General features: G+C 48.8%; 1 protein-coding gene across 5 annotated transcripts in view; it reads right to left on the bottom strand.

Moving 5' to 3' along the window:
• The window catches only part of TMEM87B (transmembrane protein 87B), a 130,093-nt gene that overhangs the window by 49,624 nt on the left and 57,509 nt on the right, over window positions 1–22,960 (bottom strand). For 2 of the 5 annotated variants that reach the window (XM_024744058.1, XM_024744057.1), the window contains exon 1: window positions 15,199–15,986. The exons of the other annotated variants lie outside the window; for them this stretch is intronic. In XM_024744058.1, coding sequence (XP_024599826.1) covers window positions 15,199–15,681 — 483 coding nt within the window. In that variant the 5' untranslated portion in view covers window positions 15,682–15,986. Of the gene's footprint in view, window positions 1–15,198; window positions 15,987–22,960 lie in introns of those variants that run through there. 5 annotated transcript variants of the gene reach the window in all.

Raw genomic sequence — 22,960 nt, forward strand, 5'->3', positions numbered from 1 at the left:
ACAGGCTGGACCCTCAGGTGTCACCCATCTGAATTTCAGCCTGGCCCTGCCACAGTGAAAGCTGGATTCCCATCTCAGGGTCCCAGACCCCAACTGTAAAAAGCAACCGCCCACTTGGGCAGGAAGGCTCACAAAGGCTGTGACTGGGCAAAGGTCAGGGCAAAGGTCAAATCCATGCAGGGGGGTGGGGGAGGGAGGTGGGGGGAAGGGCTGGGAAGAGGAAGGCTCCATACCAGGGGGAAGGAAGGCGTATCTCAGAGGAAGCTGCCAAACCAGGGCCCCCACCTGCCAAGGTCTCTTCCAGGACTCTTTTTTAAATTAATTAATTAATTAATTTTTGGCTGCATTGGGTCTTCGTTGCTGCGCACGGACTTTCTCTAGTTGGGTGAGCAGGGGCTACTCTTCGTTGCGGTGCATGGGCTTCTCGTTGCGGTGGCTTCTCTTGTTGTGGAGCATGGGCTCTAGGCGTGTGGGCTTCAGTAGTTGTGGCACATGGGCTTCAGCAGTTGTGGCACGCGGACTCAGTAGTTGTGGCACATGGGCTCAGTAGTTGTGGCGCACGGGCTCAGTAATTGTGGCGCACGGGCTTAGCTGCTCCGCGGCACTTGGGATCCTCCCGGACCAGGGCTCGAACCCGTGTCCCCTGCATTCGCAGGCAGATTCTTAACCACTGTGCCCCCATGGAAGTCCCTTCCAGGACTCTCATTTTTAATATTTTTCTCAAAGAAGAGACCCTCACATGGTCTAAGTTTGCATCCTTTCAATACCTGGCTCCAAACCTGGGTTATGCCGTTGACAATAAATAATGAAAATTCGTTTCCATTTCTTAGAGTTAATAACGTACTTGTAATGGAATCAAGAAAAGACATGGAGTGAAACTCTTCCATCCTTGAGTGGGAAAAAGATCAAGATTTACCGCTGCTGGTATCAAACTCTTCCGCAGAGGGCTGTTTGCTCCCCTGAACTCAACACCAAGGGCAGTGTTTGCAGAGATGAGCAGAAGCAGAGACAGAAGTAGCAACAGCAGTCACCCCAGCTGGATGAGGTCAGGCTCCTGGGAGCAAGGAGGTCACAGAACTACCCTCCAGCCACCCCACCACTCCTCCAGGGAAAGTCTTGTCCATCTTCTCTCCAACCCACCCTCTCACATGGATCTAATGGAGACGCCTCAGGGCTGACAACGCCCCTCTTCCTGGGAGGCTGACCAGCTCCCGAGACCCCACCTGCTGGCCCAGGGGTGGACACAGACAAAGATGATGTGTGTCCCCCAGCTCACCCCATGCCCGTGCCAGAACTCGGTAGGCGGACCTTCCCACCCCATCCAGGCTTCCTTGCCATCTGGGCTCAGTTTACAAGTGAAGCCCAGCTCTCAAAGCCCTGAAGGGCCCAGGCATGGTGGGGGGGGCACAAGGACGGGGGGTCCTTGAGGCTCCATTCTCATGTGACCTGGCTCGACGGTCATCCTGACAGCGACAGTCTTGGCACAGTGGCTCTTTCTGAGAGCCACCTCAAGGATGATAGAGCCCCAGACCCCTCCAGGCAGCCACGGATGACCCCTTGGACCTCGGAAGGGCCATCTCACACTGGTTTCTTCTAAGCCACAGCTATGTGTCATGTCAGCATGTTGTTAATGGGAACACAGATGTTCTGATGCCTTTAGATCTATGAAAGGACGGAGCACACTTGCCAAGTGTGTGCCTGCTAGCCAAGGCTCGAGGCTCTCTGCGTCTGAGTCATGTAGAATTTGCACGTGATTTTCTTTCTCCGAAAGTTTTTTTGTTTTGTTCTGTTTTGTTTTTTTAATTTTAGGCCAAATCAGAAGCGGGTTATAACTCCTCAACTTCTCTCATTCCAGTGACCTTGACCCAGCACCCACACAGAAGAGTAAAGGAAGGACACTTCTGGGGGAAGTGAAGGAATTTTACTTGGGGAGGTGCCCAAGGCCCTTGTCTTAGGGTTCTCCAGAGAAACAGAACCAAGAAGAACCAATTGTATCTGTACACACCCTGGAGAGAGAGAGAGAGAGAGAGAGAAGGAGAGAGAATTATTTTAAGGAATTGGCTCATGCAAAGTGTGGGCTGGAGACCCAGGGAAGAGTTGGTATTGTAGCTCCAAAGGCCGTCTGGAGGCATAAAGCCCTCCTTCTCTGGGGACCTCAGTCTTTGGGATGAAGCCCACCCACATTATGGATAGCAACCTGCTTTACCCAAAGTCTACCATTTAATGCTAATCAAGTCTAAAAAAAATACCTTCACAGAGACTTCCCTGACAATCCAGTGGTTAAGACTCCATGCTTCCACTGCAGGGGTCACAGGTTCAATCCCTGGTCAGGGAACTAAGATCCTGCATGCCGCACCGTGTGGCCAAAAAAAAAAAACCTTCACAGCAACAACGAGACTGGTGTTTCACTAAATATCTGGTCTAGCCAAGTGGACGAATAAAATTAGCTATCACAACCTTCCAGCAGAGTCTCCCTTTGTGTACTCAGGGCATTTTGGTTTCTTACAATGCCGGCTGCCCAAAATTCTATATCTTCGCCCCAACTCAATTCTTGTCTACTTTTTGAAACGGCCACGGGAACAATGACAACAGTGGAAGCCAAGAGGCAGCACTGCCACCACACTGCACACAAGCGAACTCGTTAGATGCTCACGACAGCCCCGGGATATGGGCACCATTATTACACCCACTTTCCAGGCAAGGAAGCCAACTAGTCACTTGGCCACGGTGACGCATCCAGGATTGAAATCCCAGCAGGCCTCCTCCAGACCCTGATGTGAAACTTCAGAGAGGGGTCCATGGAGACCCCCCAGGAGCCCTCCTCTGTCCATCTCCCGACTCCTCTCCTTTTCTAGCACCCCCTTGACAGGTAGCTCTGGTCACCTCTCTCCTGGCCCCTTTGCATGCCTGAGGGCGGAGAACAAGTTATAGACAACTTGGAATCCTCATCACTGAGGACAGGACCTGAGTACACACGAGATGCTCATTTGAGCGAACCAACAAAACAGATGAATGAGGAGCGAAGGAAGATGTAAGTGTGAGCCCAGGGCAGTCTTCCTCATCTTACTCCCCAGATCCACCATATTCTTTCACCTGCTTGCTGCCCAGCCAAGCTTCCAGTGGCCACATTCACCTGCAGGCTTGGTTGTGCCTTTAACACTACCACTTTATGTCCAGAAAATATCTCCCCTAACGCCCAGCCCAGTGGGGAGCTCCGTGCACACACACACATTCACACACACACATACACAATACACATATACACACACATACCACATACACACAATACACATATACATACCACATACACATATACACATACACACATACACACACACATATAAAACCAGCCACAATCCCCTGTGGAGCCCCCTGGTACTGGGCCTTCCCCTCACCTCTCTCCATAACTTGAGGACCTCCTGGCTGCAGAAATGGGGCATGTTTTGCTTACTTCCTTTTGGGAATTGACCCAATATAAGTAGAGAAGGAGAGAGGAAGTTGAGAAAATAAAGAGGAAAAGAAGAGGAAAAAGAAACTTGGTATACTGCATCTTCTCCTCACTCATTTTTTGTTTGATTTTTCTTCTCTTTTATATTACATTTTTTATTGCGGTATAATTGACATACAACATTCTGTTAGTTTCACATGTACAACAGAATGGTTCCATAATTCATTCACTTATTCATTATTCCACAAATGACGTAAGAAACGGAGCCATCATTATCTCATTTAGTCCTCCTTGCAGCCCCCCTAGGCAGGCATGGTTATCCCCATTTCACAGCTAGAGAAACTGAGGCTCAGGGCATCTAGTTGGTCAATGGCAAGGCTACCTTACCACTCACACTGTGACTGACCAGTCCACCCACTGGGAAAGTACATTCGTCTTCTCTCTTCAGCCCGAGGGAACCAGGACGAGGGGCTCAGAGGCCCCAGTTTGCTAGCTGACCCTCTCAGTCCCCCCACTGTCCCCCCCAACACACACGCACGGACCCTTCAGGGAACGTCAGCCCACATGTGTGCATGTTCACACATGATCCAAGATTTCTGCGACTTGTGAAAGTGGACATCTGGATCTGACCGGGTCTCCTGGGGCTGACGCCAAGGAGGCAGAGGGCGCTGGGGGGCCCGGTCCTGGTGGGCAGTGTGGGCAGAATGAAGGGGACTAATGAGGTGAGTGCGGTAGGCGTGGCCATGCGTGAGAGGCTTGGAGTGCTTACTCTTAAAGTAACGCACCTGGATGGTTGTGAAGGCTGAATGACACACGTGGTGCGCTTTCAGATATTCCTACCTCCGCTAGCGAAAAATCCCAAGCGTTTCTCCGTGAGCAGGCAATGGTGCAACAGAAACTATCCTGTCCTGCTCTCCCTGCATCCTCCCGGGCCCTCCTGCAATCTAAGCTTCCCAAAAGACAGAGGTCAGAACCCCAACACAGGACTCACCGGGCTAAAATCAGGGTAAGAGTCTCAGGTTTCTGGGATAAGAACATAGATATCTCTGGGCGGAGGGCATTATTCTGCTTACAGAGCCGTATGTGATCAAGCCCTGCCACCTCCAACTGTGTCCAGATCAGGCACCTTCTGTGTCCCAATATTCAGACCTCCTCTGTGTTTCTCCACACACCTCAGCAAGATTACTTCTACCTCAGGGCCTTTGCACCGGCTGTTTCCTCTGCCCAGATTCTGCCCCTGGTCCTTGAAAGCCAGGCTCCTGTCTTTCCATTTTCACTTAGAAGCCCCCTTCTCAGAGAGCCCTTACCTGCCTACTGAGTGCTAAGCAGCCTCCTGGCCACCCTCCAACACAACACCCCACTTCCACGCTCTGCCTCCAGATACTTTCAGGTTTGTCTTGTTTTTCTCTGCCTGCTTGGTGAGCCACGTGACAACAGGGTCTGTGTCCACCTCATCGTTCTCTACCCTAACACGTACTGAGCCCTTATTCTGGACCTGTTCTCTGAATGTCACTCATTTTCTCCTTCCTACAACCCCATGAGACAGGCATCTCAGAGGAGGAGACTGACTCATAGAGGCAGGAACTTGCCCCAGGTCACTCAGCCGGGAAGCATGGGAACCAGAACACAGACCAGGCACTCAGGGTCTTCTCCACTTGCTACACTGCCTCGGGCCCTGCCGCCTCGCCAGACCCAGAAAATCACCTGGCAGGAGAGGCTCTCAGGACATACTTGTAGAATGAGCACATTACCTTGCTAGTTAGATTCCTTCTGGGAAGGTAAAATCTTTAATTATGCAGTCAGAGAAGGCGCTGGGAGGTGATACTGACAAGTTTGTATGTTTTTCACACCACAGTGTAAATGACTGATGGTGTCCGACGCTTCTCTGGAAGAAGCTTTTCTTTTTGTCTTTTTTTGTCTACAGACACCCCTGGCGCTTTCCCTTTCTTCAGATCAGCCAAGAATCATCTGATTCTCTCGGCTCCCTGGGCCGTGCACCCAGTTACCGATCACACTCTGCCCCCAGCCCCTCCTGCAGAGACGGGAAGCCCAGCCTAGGGGAGCAGAGGGAAGGGCATCTCCTGAGCTGGCAGCACCACTTCTGTTGAGGGTCTAGAGGTAACCTGATCCCCGGCATAAAGAGACATGTCTGAGTCAGGAGCCAACCAGATGACAACGGCAAGGTCAGGGGGCAGCCTAGGGTCTCCTGAGTCCCTGGAGTTGCCATCCCACCCCCACACCTCCAGTCTTTGATGTGAATGATGTCACGTCTCAGTCTTACCTGGAAACGCAGCCCCAAGGTGAGCTCCCTGGGCTTTGCTTCCCATTTCAGCTGCTTCCCTCTGCAGAGTCTGGAGCCCAGACTGCCAGAGGGACACGTGTTTTCCCGCATACAGGGAAAATCAATGGTTACTTCCTCGAGATAGAGATTTACTTACTGAAATGGGTAGGTTTGGGTCCTGTCAAATTGTAGGTGCCTATTGTTTTCTTAAATGAAGATGTCTGTGACATCCTTATTTTAGGTTCCAGGCAACTCCAGAGAAGCAGGGAAGACTCAGGTACAGGGTTTGAGAGGACATAGAAAGTTCTACCCACTCAGGGAGTCTGCCCCGTTGTCCCCAGGGCCCCAGGGCTGCACAAGCCTTGGGAAAGTTGGTAGAAGCATGGCAGCCCACCATTGCCCCTATAGATCAGGGGCACCGTCAGGCCTCTGTCAACAGTCAGGGGATGGACACTCCTCCTGGGGCAGCTGGCTGGGAGGCAGGTGGAGGTGGGCACGTGGAGGGAGGGCCGGTGCCCAGATGGTGGGGTGAGCAGCTCCACAGGCATCTGGCTTGGTCTGCCTGGAATCAAGTCCAGTGTCAAACAGAATCCTCCAGGGGGAGCAGGCCTGGGAGGGCATCAGTTCCTGCCTGAAAGACTCCAGGCCAACCCGAGAACCCAGGGCACTGCCTCCTTCCCCAGCTGTTCACATCCAGTCCACACCCTCAGCACTCTCTGCCCAACGCCCCCGGGGGCCAGAAACTGCCCCACGGAGCAAAGGGGTCTCCACTCTTCTCTGTAATCAGGGCCGTCCTTGACAGGACTTGGAAAGAGTCCCCCTCCTTAAGTTGCCAGGGAAAGGTGGAGGCTGCTAGAGAAAGTGGAAGATGCCAGGACAGCCTCCCGGTCACCCATCCTCACCCTGACCCCACCCATTCATCTGAACACTGTCTCTGGGGGCAGTAAAGCCCTGGATCACTACTGATGAAGGTTTGCAGAATGGCAATCTCTTCCTCCCCACACCCACGCCATCTGCAAGGAGGCTCTGCCAGTCTTCCCATCCAGAGGGAGGTCTGTTTTCCCATCTCCGGATATGGGCGGGTCTTGTGACTTGCTTTGGCCAACAGAATGCGCTGGAAGCGATACACCAGTTCCAAGGCTGGCTCTGGATTAACCACATTGTCTAGTTTCTGTATGTGATGTTTTGACATCTGGGGCCATGCTGACTTGGCATAGACTGCCCCTCTGTGGCAGGGCCAGCAAATTCCTAGAGACAGCAAACAACACGACACCCTCCCTGCCCATGCCCAGCACACCTCTGGTAGCAAACCAACTGAACCAGAGCCCATCGCCTGCTTATCTGGCTCCGAAGCTTGTGAGACACTGACACCCGCCCAGTCCCCGCCAACAAACCTGGGGTTCGGCATCAGATGACTAGGGGCAGCCCTATACCACCATCCTGCTACAATTATCCCAACTAGCCAATCTTAACCCGGTTAGTCCCCTTAACCTGTCTCACCCATTTCTTCCCTCAAAACCCTCAGTAAAGGCTTTCCAGAAGTTTCCCTCCCTCTCTTTCTGCCTGCTGTTGTTCTCTCTGTAGCCCAACTTGGTATGATATTCTCCCTCCTCGACAGTGGGAGTAACACACTATCTTTTCCGGCAGTGTCTCCTGATCTGTTGGCCTCACCACACTTGGAGGACGCCAAAATCCCAGCTTCATTTTAGAACAGCGTCTCAAGAAGTCTTGGGCACTCTGCTAGTCCTGGCCCTTGACCACTTTCTACCATGTGAAAAACCCAGCTAGCCTGCTGGAGGATGAGAGGCTGCATGGAGCAGAGCCACCCTGCACCAACCAGCCGCAGCTAACCTGGCAGCTGTCCACAGGGGAAGAGGAGCCCAGACCCGAAAAGCGGAGCCTGGAGCCATCGAGCAGAACAGTCGAGCTGAGCCCAGCTCAGACTGCCACCCTGATCAGCCAACTCCAGATCTAGAGCAGCCCTTTCAAAACCAAATGCACGGTCCTTGTCTGTTTTGTTCCCGGCCTGGGCCATGGCAGTCACCAAATATTTGTTTGATGAAATGCCCCATTTTCAAAATGGATGATTCCCATGTCCCCGTAGCTTCCGCTCACCCCCATGTATTCTTATAATACAGGCGCCGGTGTATAAAACCCTGCTGCAGGGGAGCAAATACTCCTGGTGCCGCGAGCACGGCAGATACCTTTAATCAAGCATGGTATCCTTTTGTGCTGAGCTCTGAAGTAAACAGCAATCCATCTCAACCTGGAGTCCAGCCAATCCATCGAAACTGGCAGTAGAACTGACACCGATAAGCTGACCACACTACACCTGGAAGGAACATACTTGGGTTTTCATATTTCCACCCTTCTTCATCTCATGTGTTCTCAGACCAGGGAATAGGTCTCAAACCCTCCCCACCTCCTTCCCTCCCGACTCAGTCAGTGGGGGACACTGGATGGGGGCATTTCCCCCCCTCTCGCTCCTTCCTCTGGCTTTGTTCCCAATATGAGGATTCAGCTGCCACTTCCTCCGGCACATCAGGCTCCCCATCTACAGCGGGGGGATAACGGTGCTACCGTTGCCTGCTTTAAAGTTTCAGGGTAGAAAAATGGTGGCATCTACAATAGGAAAGTGATCTGGGAAGGGCTAAGGATCGCGGATTAAAACATCATTTTCCTGAGAACGTGTTCAAAAAAACAAGGGAATAAGCCAAGAAAGAGGAAGACATATGATCTAGAAAACATAAGCTCCAGCGCAGGCCAAAGTCCCTGGGTAGCCACAGGGCCATGAGCCCAGAGAAGGTCAGCATGACTGGGATCCAGGGGGAAAGCAGCCCGACAGAATATGGACTAGGAAAGAGATTATTGGAAACAACTGTGCTTATGTAGAGGACGAACCGGGCAAAAGAGAAAAATCTTGAGGAAAACCAAAAAGTTACACAAGAAAGGAAATTAATCATAGTAGACTATTTGGCTTTGCAGCGAACAATGGAACAAAGTACTCATCTGTCCTTACAGGAGATCAATTGTTTAGAAAAGGGAGTAATTTCCAGGGCATTTAACATCAGTTGCCTCAAGAGACAGTGAGGACTGTGGAACAATTTCTTGAAAGCCACAAGCTACCAAAAGTCACCCAAAGGAAAAAGCTACCCTAAGTAGTTCTGTATCTGTCAGAGAAATTGAATTCATAGTTAAAAACCTTCCAGAAAAGAAATTTCCAAGCCCACATGGTTTCACTGGTCAATTCTACCAAACATTATAAGAGGAATTGACACCACCTCTACACAGTTTCATCCAGAAAACAGAAGAGAAGGGGACAGCTCACAACTCATTTTAGGAAGCCAGTATTACCCTGGTGACAAAACCAGGTAAAGACAGTAGAAGAAATCCATAAATGAGGGATAGCAAACTGTGTCTGTAGAAAGAGGGCCAGAGAGTCAAATTTTTCATCTTCGCGGCCCATAGGGTCTCTGTTGCAACTGCTCGCCTCCGCAATTGCAGTGCAAAAGGCAGGTATGGATGGCGTGTAAGTAATCGGTGTGGACAGATTTGACCAGCAGTGTACTGGATGTGGGTCATGGACCATAGTTTGCTGACCCCTGCTACACACCAATATCCCTCATGAAGAAGATACAAGAATTCTCACAAAACATTAGCAAGTAGAATCCAGAAATATAGACGATGTATACGATGCCATAATCAATTAGGGTTTATCTGGGAATGCAAGGCTGCTTTCAAAATTAGAAAATCAATCACACAGCACTGTAAATCAACTGTACTTCAATTTTAAAAAATTAAAAATAAATTAAAAAATTCAGTCAAAGTCATCCACTTTAATAACTGAGGAAGAACCATAGGATCATATCAATGAAAGCAGAAAAAGCTTGTGATAAAATTCACCATCCATTCATAATGAATACTCCATCAAACTATGGCTAGAAGAGAACCTTAACCTGACAAATGGCATCTGCAAAAACCCACAACCTAGCATCCCGCTTAACATTAAAAAAAACGGAATGCATTCTTCCCAAGTTCTAGAACAAGGCGAGAATGTCCACTCTCTTACGCAACACAGTACTGGAAGTTTTAATAAGGCTAAATAAATAAATAAATGGCACATGGATTAGAAAGGAAGAAATAAAATTGCCCCTATTCACAGATAACATGATCGTTTATGTAAAAAATATCTGAGGGAATCTACAAAAAAAAAAAAAAATGCCCTATAACTAAGAAGTGTGTTCCACAAAGTCACAGGACACCATGTCAACACAGAAAAGCCCACTGAATTTCCATATACAAGGAATACAGCATTGGAAATGAAAAAATTTTAAACCTAATACCACTTAAAATAGCTCCAAAAATGAAATACTTAGATATAAATCTAACAAAACATGTTTATGTTGGTAACTAAAAAATGCTGATGAGGGAAACCAAGGAAGAGCTAAATAAATGGAAAGACATGTTGTTTTCACACATTGGAAGACTCAGTATTGTTAAGATGCCAGTTCACCCCTAATTGATCAGTAGGTTTAATGCAGTTTCAATCAAAATTCCAGTGGGGGCTTCCCTGGTGGCGCAGTTGTTGAGAGTCCAAAAAAAAAAAAAAAAAAAAAAAAAAAAAAAATTCCAGTGGAATTCTGTGGATAGAGACAAGCCGATTCTAAAATTTTAAGGGAAATACAAGCTATAATAACCGAAACAATTTTGAAAAGGAATAATAAAGTCTTAAAATCTATCCAATTTTAAGTCTTATATAAAATTACAGTAACGGGACTTCCCTGGTGGCGCAGTGGTTAAGAATCCGCCTGCCAATGCAGGGGACACGGGTTCGATCCCTGGTCTGGGAAGATCCCACATGCCTCTGGAGCAACTAAGCCCGTGTGCCACAACGGCTGAGTTTGCGCTCTAGAGCCCGCAAACCACAACTACTGGGCCCGCGCGCTGCAACTACTGAAGCCCGTGCGCCTAGAGCTCGTGCTCTGCAACAAAAGGCCACTGCAATGAGAAGCCCGTGCGTGGCAACAAAGAGTAGACGCCTGCTCGCCACAACTAGAGAAAGCCCGTGTGCAACGAAGACCCAATGCAGCCAAATAACTAACTAACTAAATAAATAAAATTACAGTCATCAAGATAGTGTGTTACTGGCAGAAATAAACCCATATGATGCACTGATTTTTGACAAAGTTGCTAAGACAATTCAATGGCAATTCAACAGTCTTTTCTACAAATGCTGTTGGAACAACTGGATATCTACATGCAAAGTGTTTATCTCAACACAAACCTCACACTTTACACAAAAATTAACTCAAGATAAATTACAGATCAAAATGTAAAAATGCAAAACTACAAAAATTTTAGAAGAAAACGTACAAGAAAAAGTTCATGATCTGGGGTCAAACAGTTCTTAGACGTGACACCAAAACCACGATCTATAAAAATAAAAAATCGATCAATTGGGCTTCATCAAAATTTAAAACCTTTGGTCTGGGAAAGACACTGTTTAGACAAGCTGCGGTGAATGAAATCATGCCATTTGCAGCCACATGGATGGACCTGGAGATTGTCAAAGTAAGTCAGAGAAAGACAAACATCATATGACATCACTTATGTGGAATCTAAAAAAAAATGATACAAATGAACTTATTTACAAAACAGAAATAGACTCACAGGCTTAGAAAACAAATTTATGGTTACCAAAGGGGAAAGGTGGGGTAGGGAGAAGAATAAATGACAAGTTTGGGATTAACATATACACACTACTATATATAAAATAGATAATCAACGAGGATCTACTGTAGAGCACAGGGAACTATACTCAATACTCTGTCATAACCTATATGGGAAAAGAATCTGAAAAAGAATAGATACAGGAATATGTATAACTAACTCACTTTGCTGTACACCTGAAACTAACACAACATTGTAAATCAACTCTACCCCAATATAAAATTTAAAAAAATTTTTTAAAGACAAGCTGCAGATAGGGAGAAAATATTGGCAACTCACACACCTGATAAAGGATTTCTATTTAGAATGTATAAAGAATACTCAAAACTTAACAATAAGAAAACAAATCACCCATTTGGAAAATGGGCAGAGGGCCTGAACAGACACCTCACCCAGTAAACTATTCAAATGGCAAATAAGCACATGAAAAGATGTCAATATTATCAGTTATTAGAGAAATGGAAATTAAAAGCACAATGAGATACCATTCCTTACCTATTAGAGTGACTTAGAAACAAACAGACAAACCCGATAATATTAAGTGCTGGTGAGGATGCAGGGCAACCGGGTCTTTTATGGATTGCTGGTGGGAATGCAAACGATACAACTGATATGTAATAGAGTTTGGCTGCTTCTGACAAAGTTAAAGATACACTTACCATATAACCCAGCAATCCCACTCCTAGATATTTACCCAAGAGAAATGAGTGTTTTTACATTCACACAAAAGCTGTATGGGAATGTTTACGGCAGCTCTAGTCATAATCACCAAAAACTGGAACTGATACCATGGGTGTCATTCAGTTCAGTGGCTGAATTGATAAAAAAAAAAAGAGCTGTGATACGTCCACACAATGGAATACTACCCAGCAATAGGAAGGAACTGTGCATCCCCAGAACGACATGGAAGAATCTTAAATGCTTTATGCTAAGTTAAAGAAGTAAGAGTCAAAAGTCTATGTACTTTTTGCCACTGTGAAGATGAAAAAACCATAATGATGAAGAACGGATCAGTGTTGCCAGGCGCTAGGGTGGCCAGAGGGTGTGACTACATAGGGCATGATGATGTCATTTTGGGGTGGTGGAACTCTTCTGTCTCCTGACTGTGGTGGTGAGTACCACATATAGAACATAGTTCTATGGTTAAGATCATGGAAATGTACACCAAAAACATTTCTTTCCCATTACACTGTAAAAAGCAATGTATCAACTGGGAGTAGACAACCAAAAGAATGAATCTCTAATGGTGGAATTTGGAAGCCTGTGACATGTGATCACAAGGAGAGGTTTTGGAGAAGGGGAAACATTCTGAAATACCACAGCCCCGCCTCCCCACAGGCAACAAGGGGGCTGAGAGCCATTGTGGGGGAAGAGGGTGAGGCGTGGGGTGTGTTAAATGTTCTCCCTTTCTTGTCTCCCCAGCAAGGCTGTTTCTCTTCCTGGGGAAAGGCCACAGAGTGGGCAGTAGTGTTGGGAAAGGGCTCCCACTTACGGGATCCCCACATTGCTCAACCTCCCCTCCTTCCCCAGGACCACTGGCTCTCCAACAGCAGGTCACAGAAATCTTGCAAAGTGACCCAGGACGGATGTGCTGAAAAGTCAGACAAGGATTAGGGGTGAGATTCCCCTGACTACACAGGACTTTGGGTGAAGGACAGTTTCACTAGAAGTTTTAAACTAACTTCTATGGAGAATCCCTTCTGCTCCCTTTCCCCTTCACAAAGCCCAGTGAGGCAGGTGCTCTCGCAGGTAAAGAAACCAAGGTTTAGAGGAGAAGGAATCTGAGAAAGCCTGGATGTGGCAGGGCAGGGATGGGACCCAGATCTCCCCCAGGAACAGAGCCTGAGAGAGCTTACTTCCCTGCTTGAACAGCAGCTGCAGACATCTGACAACTGCCAAGGTGTCACCACTTTTCCAGGTAACCTTCAGAGATCGGATAATGGCAGTGCAGAGCCCCTCAGCTTCCTCTGGCACTTCCTATCCATCCTGCCCCCTCTCCTGGCCTGGGTGGGGAGCCGGCTTACGGATGCACCTACCTGTGCTTCTGGCTTTGAGCTCTGGGCCTCAGGTTCTGTTATGTAATCTGCATCGTGGGTGGGACACCCCACTGTTCTGTTGGGTGGGTTGATTGTGGCCCTAGACCAGGCTTCTGCTGCCTGGTGGCTGAGCGACTTCCTGCAGCGGCAACTCACCGCATTCTGCACTCACACGGGCCGTGTTTGGTCTGAACTGAGTTCTCCCTGCCTGGAGCCCCTTCCTGTGCCCCAAGGGCTTCTAGGTGGCCGTGGTTGTGCCTGTCAGGTATTCAGTCCATGGGTGAGAGTCTGTGGGGAAGGGAAAAGGCTTGGAGACCAAGGAGAGAGATTAAATTTACTCCACTCCTTCCTGGCCATGTGAAACTTGAGTAAGTCAGAATCTCCCTGGGTCTCAGCTCCCTCATCTGCAAAATGGGGATGACAATAGTTCCCCGACTCACAGCGCTGCCCTGAGAATAAAGAGCCTGCAAGATGCTTAGCAAAGAACGCAGCACTCATCGCTCAGTGAGCTTTCTTTCCGTCTGCCGTTACTATTAGTGTTATGGACGGTATTCTTGGGGTAGCTGCCCCACAGCCCACGGGACACGCCGTCACAGAGGGAGGGGTCTCCAGTTTCCAGAGCCAGTCTGGTGATAGCTGGCTCTGAATCGAGCAACTCCAGTCTCACCTCTGGAAGACACATTTTTATCTGCATTCTTATCTTAATGTTAACCATGAGTTTTTACTGCTTAATGTAAAAGTAAACCTGGTCAAGCACATAAATCCAGTGGGACTCCAACAGACACAAACGTCAGGGAGATAAAAATTAAACGGCGAGCTGCCTGCAAGTGTGGGAAAGAAATGCATTCCCAAATCTAAGGTCCCCTAGGCTCAGGTGGGGCTGCTTCAGAAACCTCCCACCTGTCTCTGCCTGGGAAACGCGGCGAACTGCTAAGAAAGTTCTGAGCCTTTAAAAGTTGGTGGTGGGGCTTCCCTGGTGGCACAGTGGTTAAGAATCCGCCTGCCGATGCAGGGACGTGTTCGAGCCCTGGTCCGGGACGATCCCGCATGCCGAGGGAGCAACTAAGCCCGTGAGCCACAACTACTGAGCCCACCGCCGCATCTACTGAAGCCCGTGCGCCTAGGGCCCGTGCTCCGCAACAAGAGAAGCCTGCGCACCGCAACGAAGAGTAGCCCCCGCTCGCCACAACTAGAGAAAGCCCGTGCGCAGCAACGAAGACCCAACGCAGCCAAAAATAAATTAAATAAAATTTAAAGTTGGTGGTGGTAAGAATGATATTTCAGTTAGAAATTTAAATGTTGGAAGTTGGAGGGGAGGGGACAACCTCTACCCTAATTGGGCGAGCAGGGAGCTCTTCTGGAGACCTGAGGAAGACCAATGTCTCATAAATCCCAGGGCAATCTTTCTGCAACGCACGGTTCTCACGCGGAGCCCTCTCTCTCCCTCCCCCCAGCGGACCGAGGCTTTCGCACAAACTGCTCGGCTAGACCAGCCCAGGTTCTCCCAGACGCCCGGCCCGCGATGCATCCGATGACAGATGGGGGGGATCTCACGCTTCCCTCTTAAAACTGAACCCCAACTCCAGCCTCGCTCCAAGCCCCCAGCCCGAGCATTCCGGTGGAATGTGGTGAGCCCAGGTCCTCCGGCCTTGGCGTGGCCTCCCCTGCAAGCGGGACAGGGGAGGGGCGGGAGGGACACTGACCTGGGAAGCCCGCGATTCGGGGCAGGCGAGGAAAAGCAGCAGGAGGAAGAGCGCGCGGGGACAGTTGGGCACCATCTTGCCAATCGGAACCTTTCTGCTTGGGAAGGGGAAATAACTTTGCCTTCCCTGCCGAGGTTGTCCCAAGCCGATGCCGCAGCCGCCCCTGCGGGGAGCGGGGCTCCGCGCGGCCCCGAGCGGCTCGGGCAGGGAGGGAGGCGGGAGCCCCGGAGCGCAGCCGGGCCCGCCGCGCTCGGGAGGCGCAGTCCCGGGTCCAGGTGCGCCGCGCGCAGACCTGCAGCCGCAGCGTCCAGGAGCGTCCGCAGCCGCCCGCACGAGACAATCGCAGCGAGGCGGGGAGGCGCCAGCCCCTTGGCCAAGGCCGAGGAGGAGGGGCTGCCCGGCCAGGAATGCGCCTGGGAGCGCGCCCAACCCGCGCGGCTCCCCGAGGAGGCCGGGCGCGACGCCGAGGACGAGCGCGGGCATCTTCAGCGCCCTGGCGGGGGAGGCGGCCGAGGCGGCGCGCACGTGCGTGCGGGATCCCGGGAGCCCACCCCGCGCCGGGACGCTCCTGACCCGCCCCTTTCCCGGCTGGGGATACTGAGGCTGACATCACCCAGCAGAAAGTGGAGCTTCAAACCCAGGTGTGTCCAACTTCAGAGCTCACGTGAGGACATCTTCCTCCACGGCCTTCGGAAGACAGGACTAGATTGGCCAGGAGATGGGCTTCATGAACTCAGACCAAGTTCTCCACTCGAGTAGACTAGTGTCTTTTTTTGGTTTGTTTTTTGTTTTTTGCGGTACGCGGGCCTCTCACCGCTGCGGCCTCTCCCGTTGAGGAGCACAGGCTCTGGACGCGCAGGCTCCGGACGCGCAGGCTCAGCGGCCACGGCCCACGGGCCCAGCCGCCCCGCGGCAGGCGGGACCCTCCCGGACCGTGGCACGAACCCGCGTCCCCTGCATCGGCAGGCGGACTCTCAACCACTGCGCCACCAGGGAAGCCCAGACTAGTGTCTTTTTAAACAGTGCTATCGGGGTACAAGAACACACATGCACTGTGACTCAGAATCGACAGCCCTCCTCATTTGCTGTCCTCCACTCCCCCAACGGAAGGAGAAACTCAGTTTGGACTGGAGGCCGGGTTATGGGAACACTGGATGCTTTGCTAAGGTCGGGTGGGAAATGCCGCTGGGAAGGGCAGACATGAGCAGTCCGAGCATCCAGGGGCTGTGGGAGGAACCAGATGGCCTCAGCCCCAAGCTCCTGGAAAACATTATTTAAGTTCTTACTGGAAGAATGTTTTCAGAAGGCAACACTGCAGATGTCATGGTGCACACCAAGTCTGGCCAAGCCTCAAATCTATTTTTCCTTTTCCGAATTTCACTTAGCAGAGCCCACTCAGAGCTCAAGGCACAGAGCTCAGAAGGCTGCAGCCTCAGAGCAGGAACCGTTTTCCTTTGGAAAGGAAAGTTGGAGACCCCTGGAAAGGGGACTGGTGGCGCCTGGTGCAGCCTGGCCACCTGGGCAGGAGTTACCCAGGAAATCCTGCTGGGCTGCCCCCTCCACCTTCCTGCCGGAGGAAGGAGAGCAGGTCTGGTAGTCCTATCTGCATTCCTGTGGAGACGGCTTGAGAGAGACCTGGGCAGAAGATTGCTTTTCCCTGTCCAGGTGCAGGGCCCTGGGCAGCAGTGACCTGAGCCCGGGCGGCCTCTGGGAATAGTGGTTTTCTGCCTTTGCTCTCTGTGCCAAAGCCCAGCGTCCCCCTCTCTGTCTGCACTCTCCCCACCCCTACCCCCAAGGAAGGATTCCTTCTGGTCACTGTGGCTGTGTTTATTTTGTATTTTATCCTACCTTGTGTTTACATGGCAGCCCCCAAAGCCAAGGCTTCTCAGGCGTGTTCCGGCTGTGTGCTGGAACCAGACAGATGTGCGCTGGAACCAGCCAGATGTGTGCAAGACCTATTGTCCTCTTGAGCCCTCTGAATGGATTCATAAAGCTGGAAGGCACTCCCGATTTCACCAGTGAAGAAACTGAAGCCGGGAATGGCTGAGTGACTTGCCCATGGTTTGCAAACCCAAAGGTCTCCAGAGCAGGGCTGGTTCCAGCACAGGCTACCTTATCCCACATTTTACTTAAATAATGCAATCATAGGATTTCGGGAATTTTATTTACAGGAACAGAGTTTTTCCTGTTTCTTTTTTTTTTTTTTTTGGTTTTCTTCTTCTTCTCTTTCTTTTCTTCTTCTTTTACTTTTCAAGCATTTCTAAGTTTCAACACAGTTTTTTTTCCTATTATCAATTTCCATTTGTTTCCCTTGTCCTATGGCTGACTTCTATCTAGTGCTCTGGCATCTGCTCCGAATTAACCTTCTAAGGTCCCACTGCCCCAGCAGTACCATCCCTTCTCTCTCTGTCCTCAGCTGCCCTTGACCTGTGGTCATCAAGGCACACCCTCCACAGCCAGACCTGCCAAGGCTGCGAAGAGCAGACAGACCGTGAGAAGAAGCCAAGCGCCCTCTATTCAGGGCTCCGGAAACCAACCTTTGACTTAATAAGACGGGCCTACCTCGATATTGTTTCTTCTGTTTCCTCTCTATCTCATTTTCCAGAGACTATTCTAGAATGTCAGGGGATGAAGGGGGTCTAGATGTCTAAAGAAAATATTGGTAAAGCCTTTCGGCAGAATCGGTTGCCATCTCCTGGGCTCAGTGCTGTCTCTCTGATACACTCACATTCCCTGTGTAAAGTGGGAATACAAAATGGGGGAGGAGCGGAGCGGCTGGGCCCGTGAGCCATGGCCGCTGAGCCTGCACGTCCGGAGCCTGTGCTCTGCAACGGGAGAGGCCACAACAGGGAGAGGCCCGCGAAAAAAAAAAAAAAAAAAAAAAAAGACCCGATCAGAAGCAGTACCCAGTCTAAATCAGCCATTCCAGAGCGGTTTCCTGGGACCCTCACAGTGACTGACACGTCGCTTTTTCTCTTTCGGGTTTCTCGGGCTCCTCTGTGGCTGAATCTTGTCTGTCATCTCATTCTGAGCTGCTTCTCCCTCTTTGTCTCCTTCACTCACCTCTATCTGTGATTCTAAGTGTAATCGACCCCCACCAAGCACCTGCAAAGGGGCCCAGGAACAAAGCCCAGCCTGTGAGCCCGAGCCGGGATAACAGGGTAGGAACAGGGGGAGGATGGTCTAGCCGGAGCACAGTGACTTAGTCTGTTACTCTTTACACAAATATTTATCAGGTGCTAGCTCTGAGCACGGCCCTTTTGTGAGGGGCTACGGGAGGCTTTCACACGAAATCTCGAGCCCCAGCCAACCAAATCGTGTACTCCTGTGTTGAACTTTGAAGACTTATGTATGATGTCATGACAGCTAGAAGAGACGTTCCTCCCTACAAAACCGTTTCCAATTTTATAAAATGAAAATCTGTAGGAAAACAGATTCAATTGTGCCTTGATTAAAGACCAAACACCAGTTAACATCTGCCAAAAGGAGGAAATGCTGCAAATCCGTGAATGCCGTTCCACAGTGAAGTCCAAGTCCCTGTGGGAGAGGCAGAATATGGATGCAGCCAAGGACACACAGCCCTTGAAATCAGACACACCTGGGCCGGATCTTACCCACTACATGTTGCCAGTGTGACCTCGCAACTCTCCTAAGCTTTGCAGGTCTCAGTTTCCTCAACTATGTATGGAAACGGCATTTATCTGAAGAATTATTAAGGGATTTCAGAATGATGAATATAAAGTGCCTAACACAGTGCCTAGCGTATAGTGGGGCTTAGTTAAAGAGTCTTTGCCTAAACTGACTCATGGTCCTCCACACAGGGAGAACGTAAGAAGGGAACCAACATTTCCTTAGCACCTGCTGTGTGCCAGGCCCTCTGTTAAGCGTTTCATGAATGTTCTCATTTATTCCCTCACAACCCAGCAAAATAGGTCCTATTATTATTCCCATTTTGCAGATTGGGAAACTGAGGCTTAGAATGCTTGATCACCCAAGATCAACGTCAGGTTAGTGATCGGGAGAGACAGGATTTACACTTGGTGTGTCCGAGCCCGAGAAGCATGCTTTCTGCCGCATCAGAAACTAAACACAAGAATTTGCTGACTGTTCTCCTCGGCCAATGTTTGATATCTTCTAAGGCAGAGATATCAAAATTAGCTTCAGGAGTAATTTTTCAGGGATACATTTTTACTGCAAACTGAGATTACACCTATACAATTAGGCCTGATTACAATAACCTCCAAGGAATTGTTGAAATTAATTCCTGGGTCTAGAATTTCATACTTAATATTCTTCAAAACAGGACGGCTTTGCCAGATGACTCTATTTGTCCCTCCGGATGCGCTCCGCACTCGTTCCCACCCTGCCCTCTGCCTCGATGCCAACCTGTAGGGACTGCATCAACACCCTTGGGTGCTCTGTCCTCTGGCTGTGTGTAGCAGGTGGAGGCGCTCAGTGGGAGGTCAGAAAAGGAACGGTGAGGTCCTGAGCTTGACTCAAGCTGGCTGTGTCCCTCGATAGAAGGTCACTGCTCTTTTCAAGGCAATCTGTTTTCCATCCCTCTCTTTCTCTGGGATTCCGGCAGCCCCTCTCCCTCTCATCCTCCGGGGTCCAGAGATAGGAAGAGCACCTGCCTTAGAAGCTCTGGGATAGGGCACTCCCCTGGTTGGCGTTTGTACATCCTGTTCATAGCCTGTTAATAAATCATCTGCACCTTATACTGACTTGAGCGAGCCACCTCTCGGCCTTTCACTGATAGAGTGACCACTGGCAATAAGTTGAAAATATTTTTTTTCTCCAGAATTGTGGCTCTCACAGGAAATGAGGTGACACACACACGATCAAGCTTGTGCGCACACACTCTCTGGGCGAGGCACTAAGAGGTCACTGACAATCTTTCCCCTTGGTAATACAATACTATTTTTTTTCTAAGGTTGTAATATACCCAGTTAAAAATACCCCTATACCACCTCTTCAGACTCCCTAAATGCAGACTCCCTTGGCTGCGTGACCCAGTTCTGACTGATGGGATATAAGTGAAGTCTGGTGAGTGGGGCTTCCAGGAAAGCCACTTTCTTGATAAATAGAAACAGACTCAACTGGTGTGTGTCCTTCTTCCTCTTGCCTGGAGCGTGGGCCCAATGCCTGGAGGTGCGGCAGCCACCCCATGCCCATGAGGACCAGATGGAAGTTTAGAAAGAGAAAAGGCATATGTTCAGAGCAGGAGTATTCACAGTAGCCAAGACACGGACACAACCTAAATGTCCATCGACAGATGAATGGATAAAGAAGATGTGGTACATATATACAATGGAATATTACTCAGCCATAAAAAAATAAAATAATGCTATTTGCAGCAATATGGATGGACCTAGAGATTATCATACTAAGTGACATAAGTCAGAAGGAGAAAGACAAATACCATATAGTATCACTTATATGTGGAATCTAAAACGTGACATAAATGAACTTATTTACAAAACAGAAACACGGGCTTCCCTGGTGGCGCAGTGGTTCAGAGTCCGCCTGCAGATGCAGGGGACATGGGTTCGTGCCCCGGTCCGGGAAGATCCCACATGCCGCGGGGCGGCTGGGCCCGTGAGCCATGGCCGCTGAGCCTGTGCGTCCAGCGCCTGTGCTCTGCAACGGGAGAGGCCACAACAGTGAGAGGCCCGCGTACCGCAAAAAAACAAACAAACAAAAAAAAACCCAGAAACACAGTCATAGACATGGAGAACAGACTTGTGGTTGCCAAGGGGGGGATGGATTGGGATTTTGCCATTAGCAGATGCAACTATTATATAGAGAATGGATAAACAACAAGGTCCTACTGTATAGCACAGAGAACTATATTCAACATCCTGTGATAAACCATAATGAAAAAGAATATATATATAAAACTGAATCACTTTGCTGTACAGCAGAAATTAACACAGCATTGTAAATCAAGTATAACAATAAAATAAACTAAAAAAAAAAAGAAAGAAAGAGAGAAGGCAGAGGGAGCTTGCTTCCTTAATGATTTCTTTGAGACATGCCAGTCCTTGGGCCTCTTACTTCCAGATGTCTTGTTTGCTAAGAAACATAAATCCCTGTTTGGTTAAGCCACTGGTAGTTGGATTTCTGTTTCATGCAGCGGAACCCAAACCTATGAGTCCATTGGGCTATAAATATATAAATGATTAAATAAATAAAAGGGGGGGGACAACTCTTCCTTACAGAAAAATTACAATCAGTAAAAGTAGAAAAAATGTAAAAAATAGAAAAGTCACCTTTAGAACACTACAGTAATAATTGCTGCAGGTAAGATCCACCAATGAATGCTAAAATTAGTGGGTAAATATTTAAGCAGAAACAGGAGTTTTGCATAGCTTCAAAGTATCTCCCCCCAAATATTTACAAATATTAGAAAGGGAAAAATTTTAATTTACAGTGGATCAATGGGGCATATCAACATCAATATCACGTACCCTCTGATCTGAGGCACAGAGAAAGGTACATCACTTCTGTGACATTCTTGCCCAAAATGCATAGCATCAATCCAATCGTGAGAAAACAATGAGATAAACCCAAACTGAGAGACATACTACAAAATGCCTAACTGGTATTATCAGGCAATGAAAGATCTGGAAGACAAGGAACTGCCCCAGATAAGAGGTGCCTACGAAGACATAGTAAACGCAGCGTGGGATCCTGGAGTGGGTTCTAGAACGGAATATGGACATTAGTGGAAAAACTGATGAAATATGCATAAATGCTGTGCTTTAGTTAAAGGTATTGTATCAAGGTTGCATTCACAGCTTTGACAGGTGTTCTGTGGTTATATGTTAACAAAGGGGGAGGCTGGATTAAAGGAGTAAGGGAACCGGACTAATTCTGCAACTTTTCTGTAAATCTAAAATTACCTCAAAAAGATAAAGAAGCATGTCTGTATGTTATAAAATTTGATTTTTAAATTTCATCTTATATCAATTATGGTAAATTAGAATATTCAAGAACTTTTCCTGTTTTATCTAATTTTTCAAATTTATTAGCATAAATTATTGGTATTATTCCCTTTTTATCTTTTAAAAATCTGTTGGATATGTAGTGATAGCCCCTCTTTTATTCCTGATATTGGTAATCAGGGCTCGCTCTCTCTTTCTTTTTTTTTAAATAAATTTATTTATTTTATTTATTTTTTGGCTGCATTGGGTTTTCATTGCTGCAGGCGGCTTTCTCTAGTTGTGGCGAGCGGGGGCTACTCCTCATTTTGGTGTGTGGGCTTCTCATTGCGGTGGCTTCTCTTGTTGCAGAGCACGGGCTCTAGGCACACGGGCTCAGTAGTTGTGGCTCGCGGGCTCTAGAGCGCAGGCTCAATAGTTGTGGTGCACGGGCCTAGTTGCTCCACGGCATGTGGGATCTTTCTGGACCAGGGCTCGAACCCGTGTCCCCTGCATTGGCAGGCGGACTCCCAACCACTGCGCCACCAGGGAAGCGCATCGATCTCTTTCCTTTTTTTTTACTAGTATAGGTAGACATTCATTGAGTTTGTTTATCTTTTCAAAGAACAAACTTTTAGCTTTGTTAACTTTATTGTTTGTTTAAATTTCATGGGTTTTGGATTTTTTAAAAAATTGATGTATAGGGGACTTCCCTGGCAGCGCAGCGGATAAGACTCCGCGGTCCCAATGCAGGGTACCCAGGTTCAATCCCTGGTCAGGGAACTAGATCCCACACACATGCCACAACTAAGAGTTCACATGCCACAACTAAGGAGCCT

The sequence above is a fragment of the Neophocaena asiaeorientalis genome, unplaced genomic scaffold, assembly GCF_003031525.2.
Source record: "Neophocaena asiaeorientalis asiaeorientalis breed wild unplaced genomic scaffold, Neophocaena_asiaeorientalis_V1.1 scaffold114, whole genome shotgun sequence".
Lineage (NCBI taxonomy): Eukaryota > Metazoa > Chordata > Mammalia > Artiodactyla > Phocoenidae > Neophocaena > Neophocaena asiaeorientalis.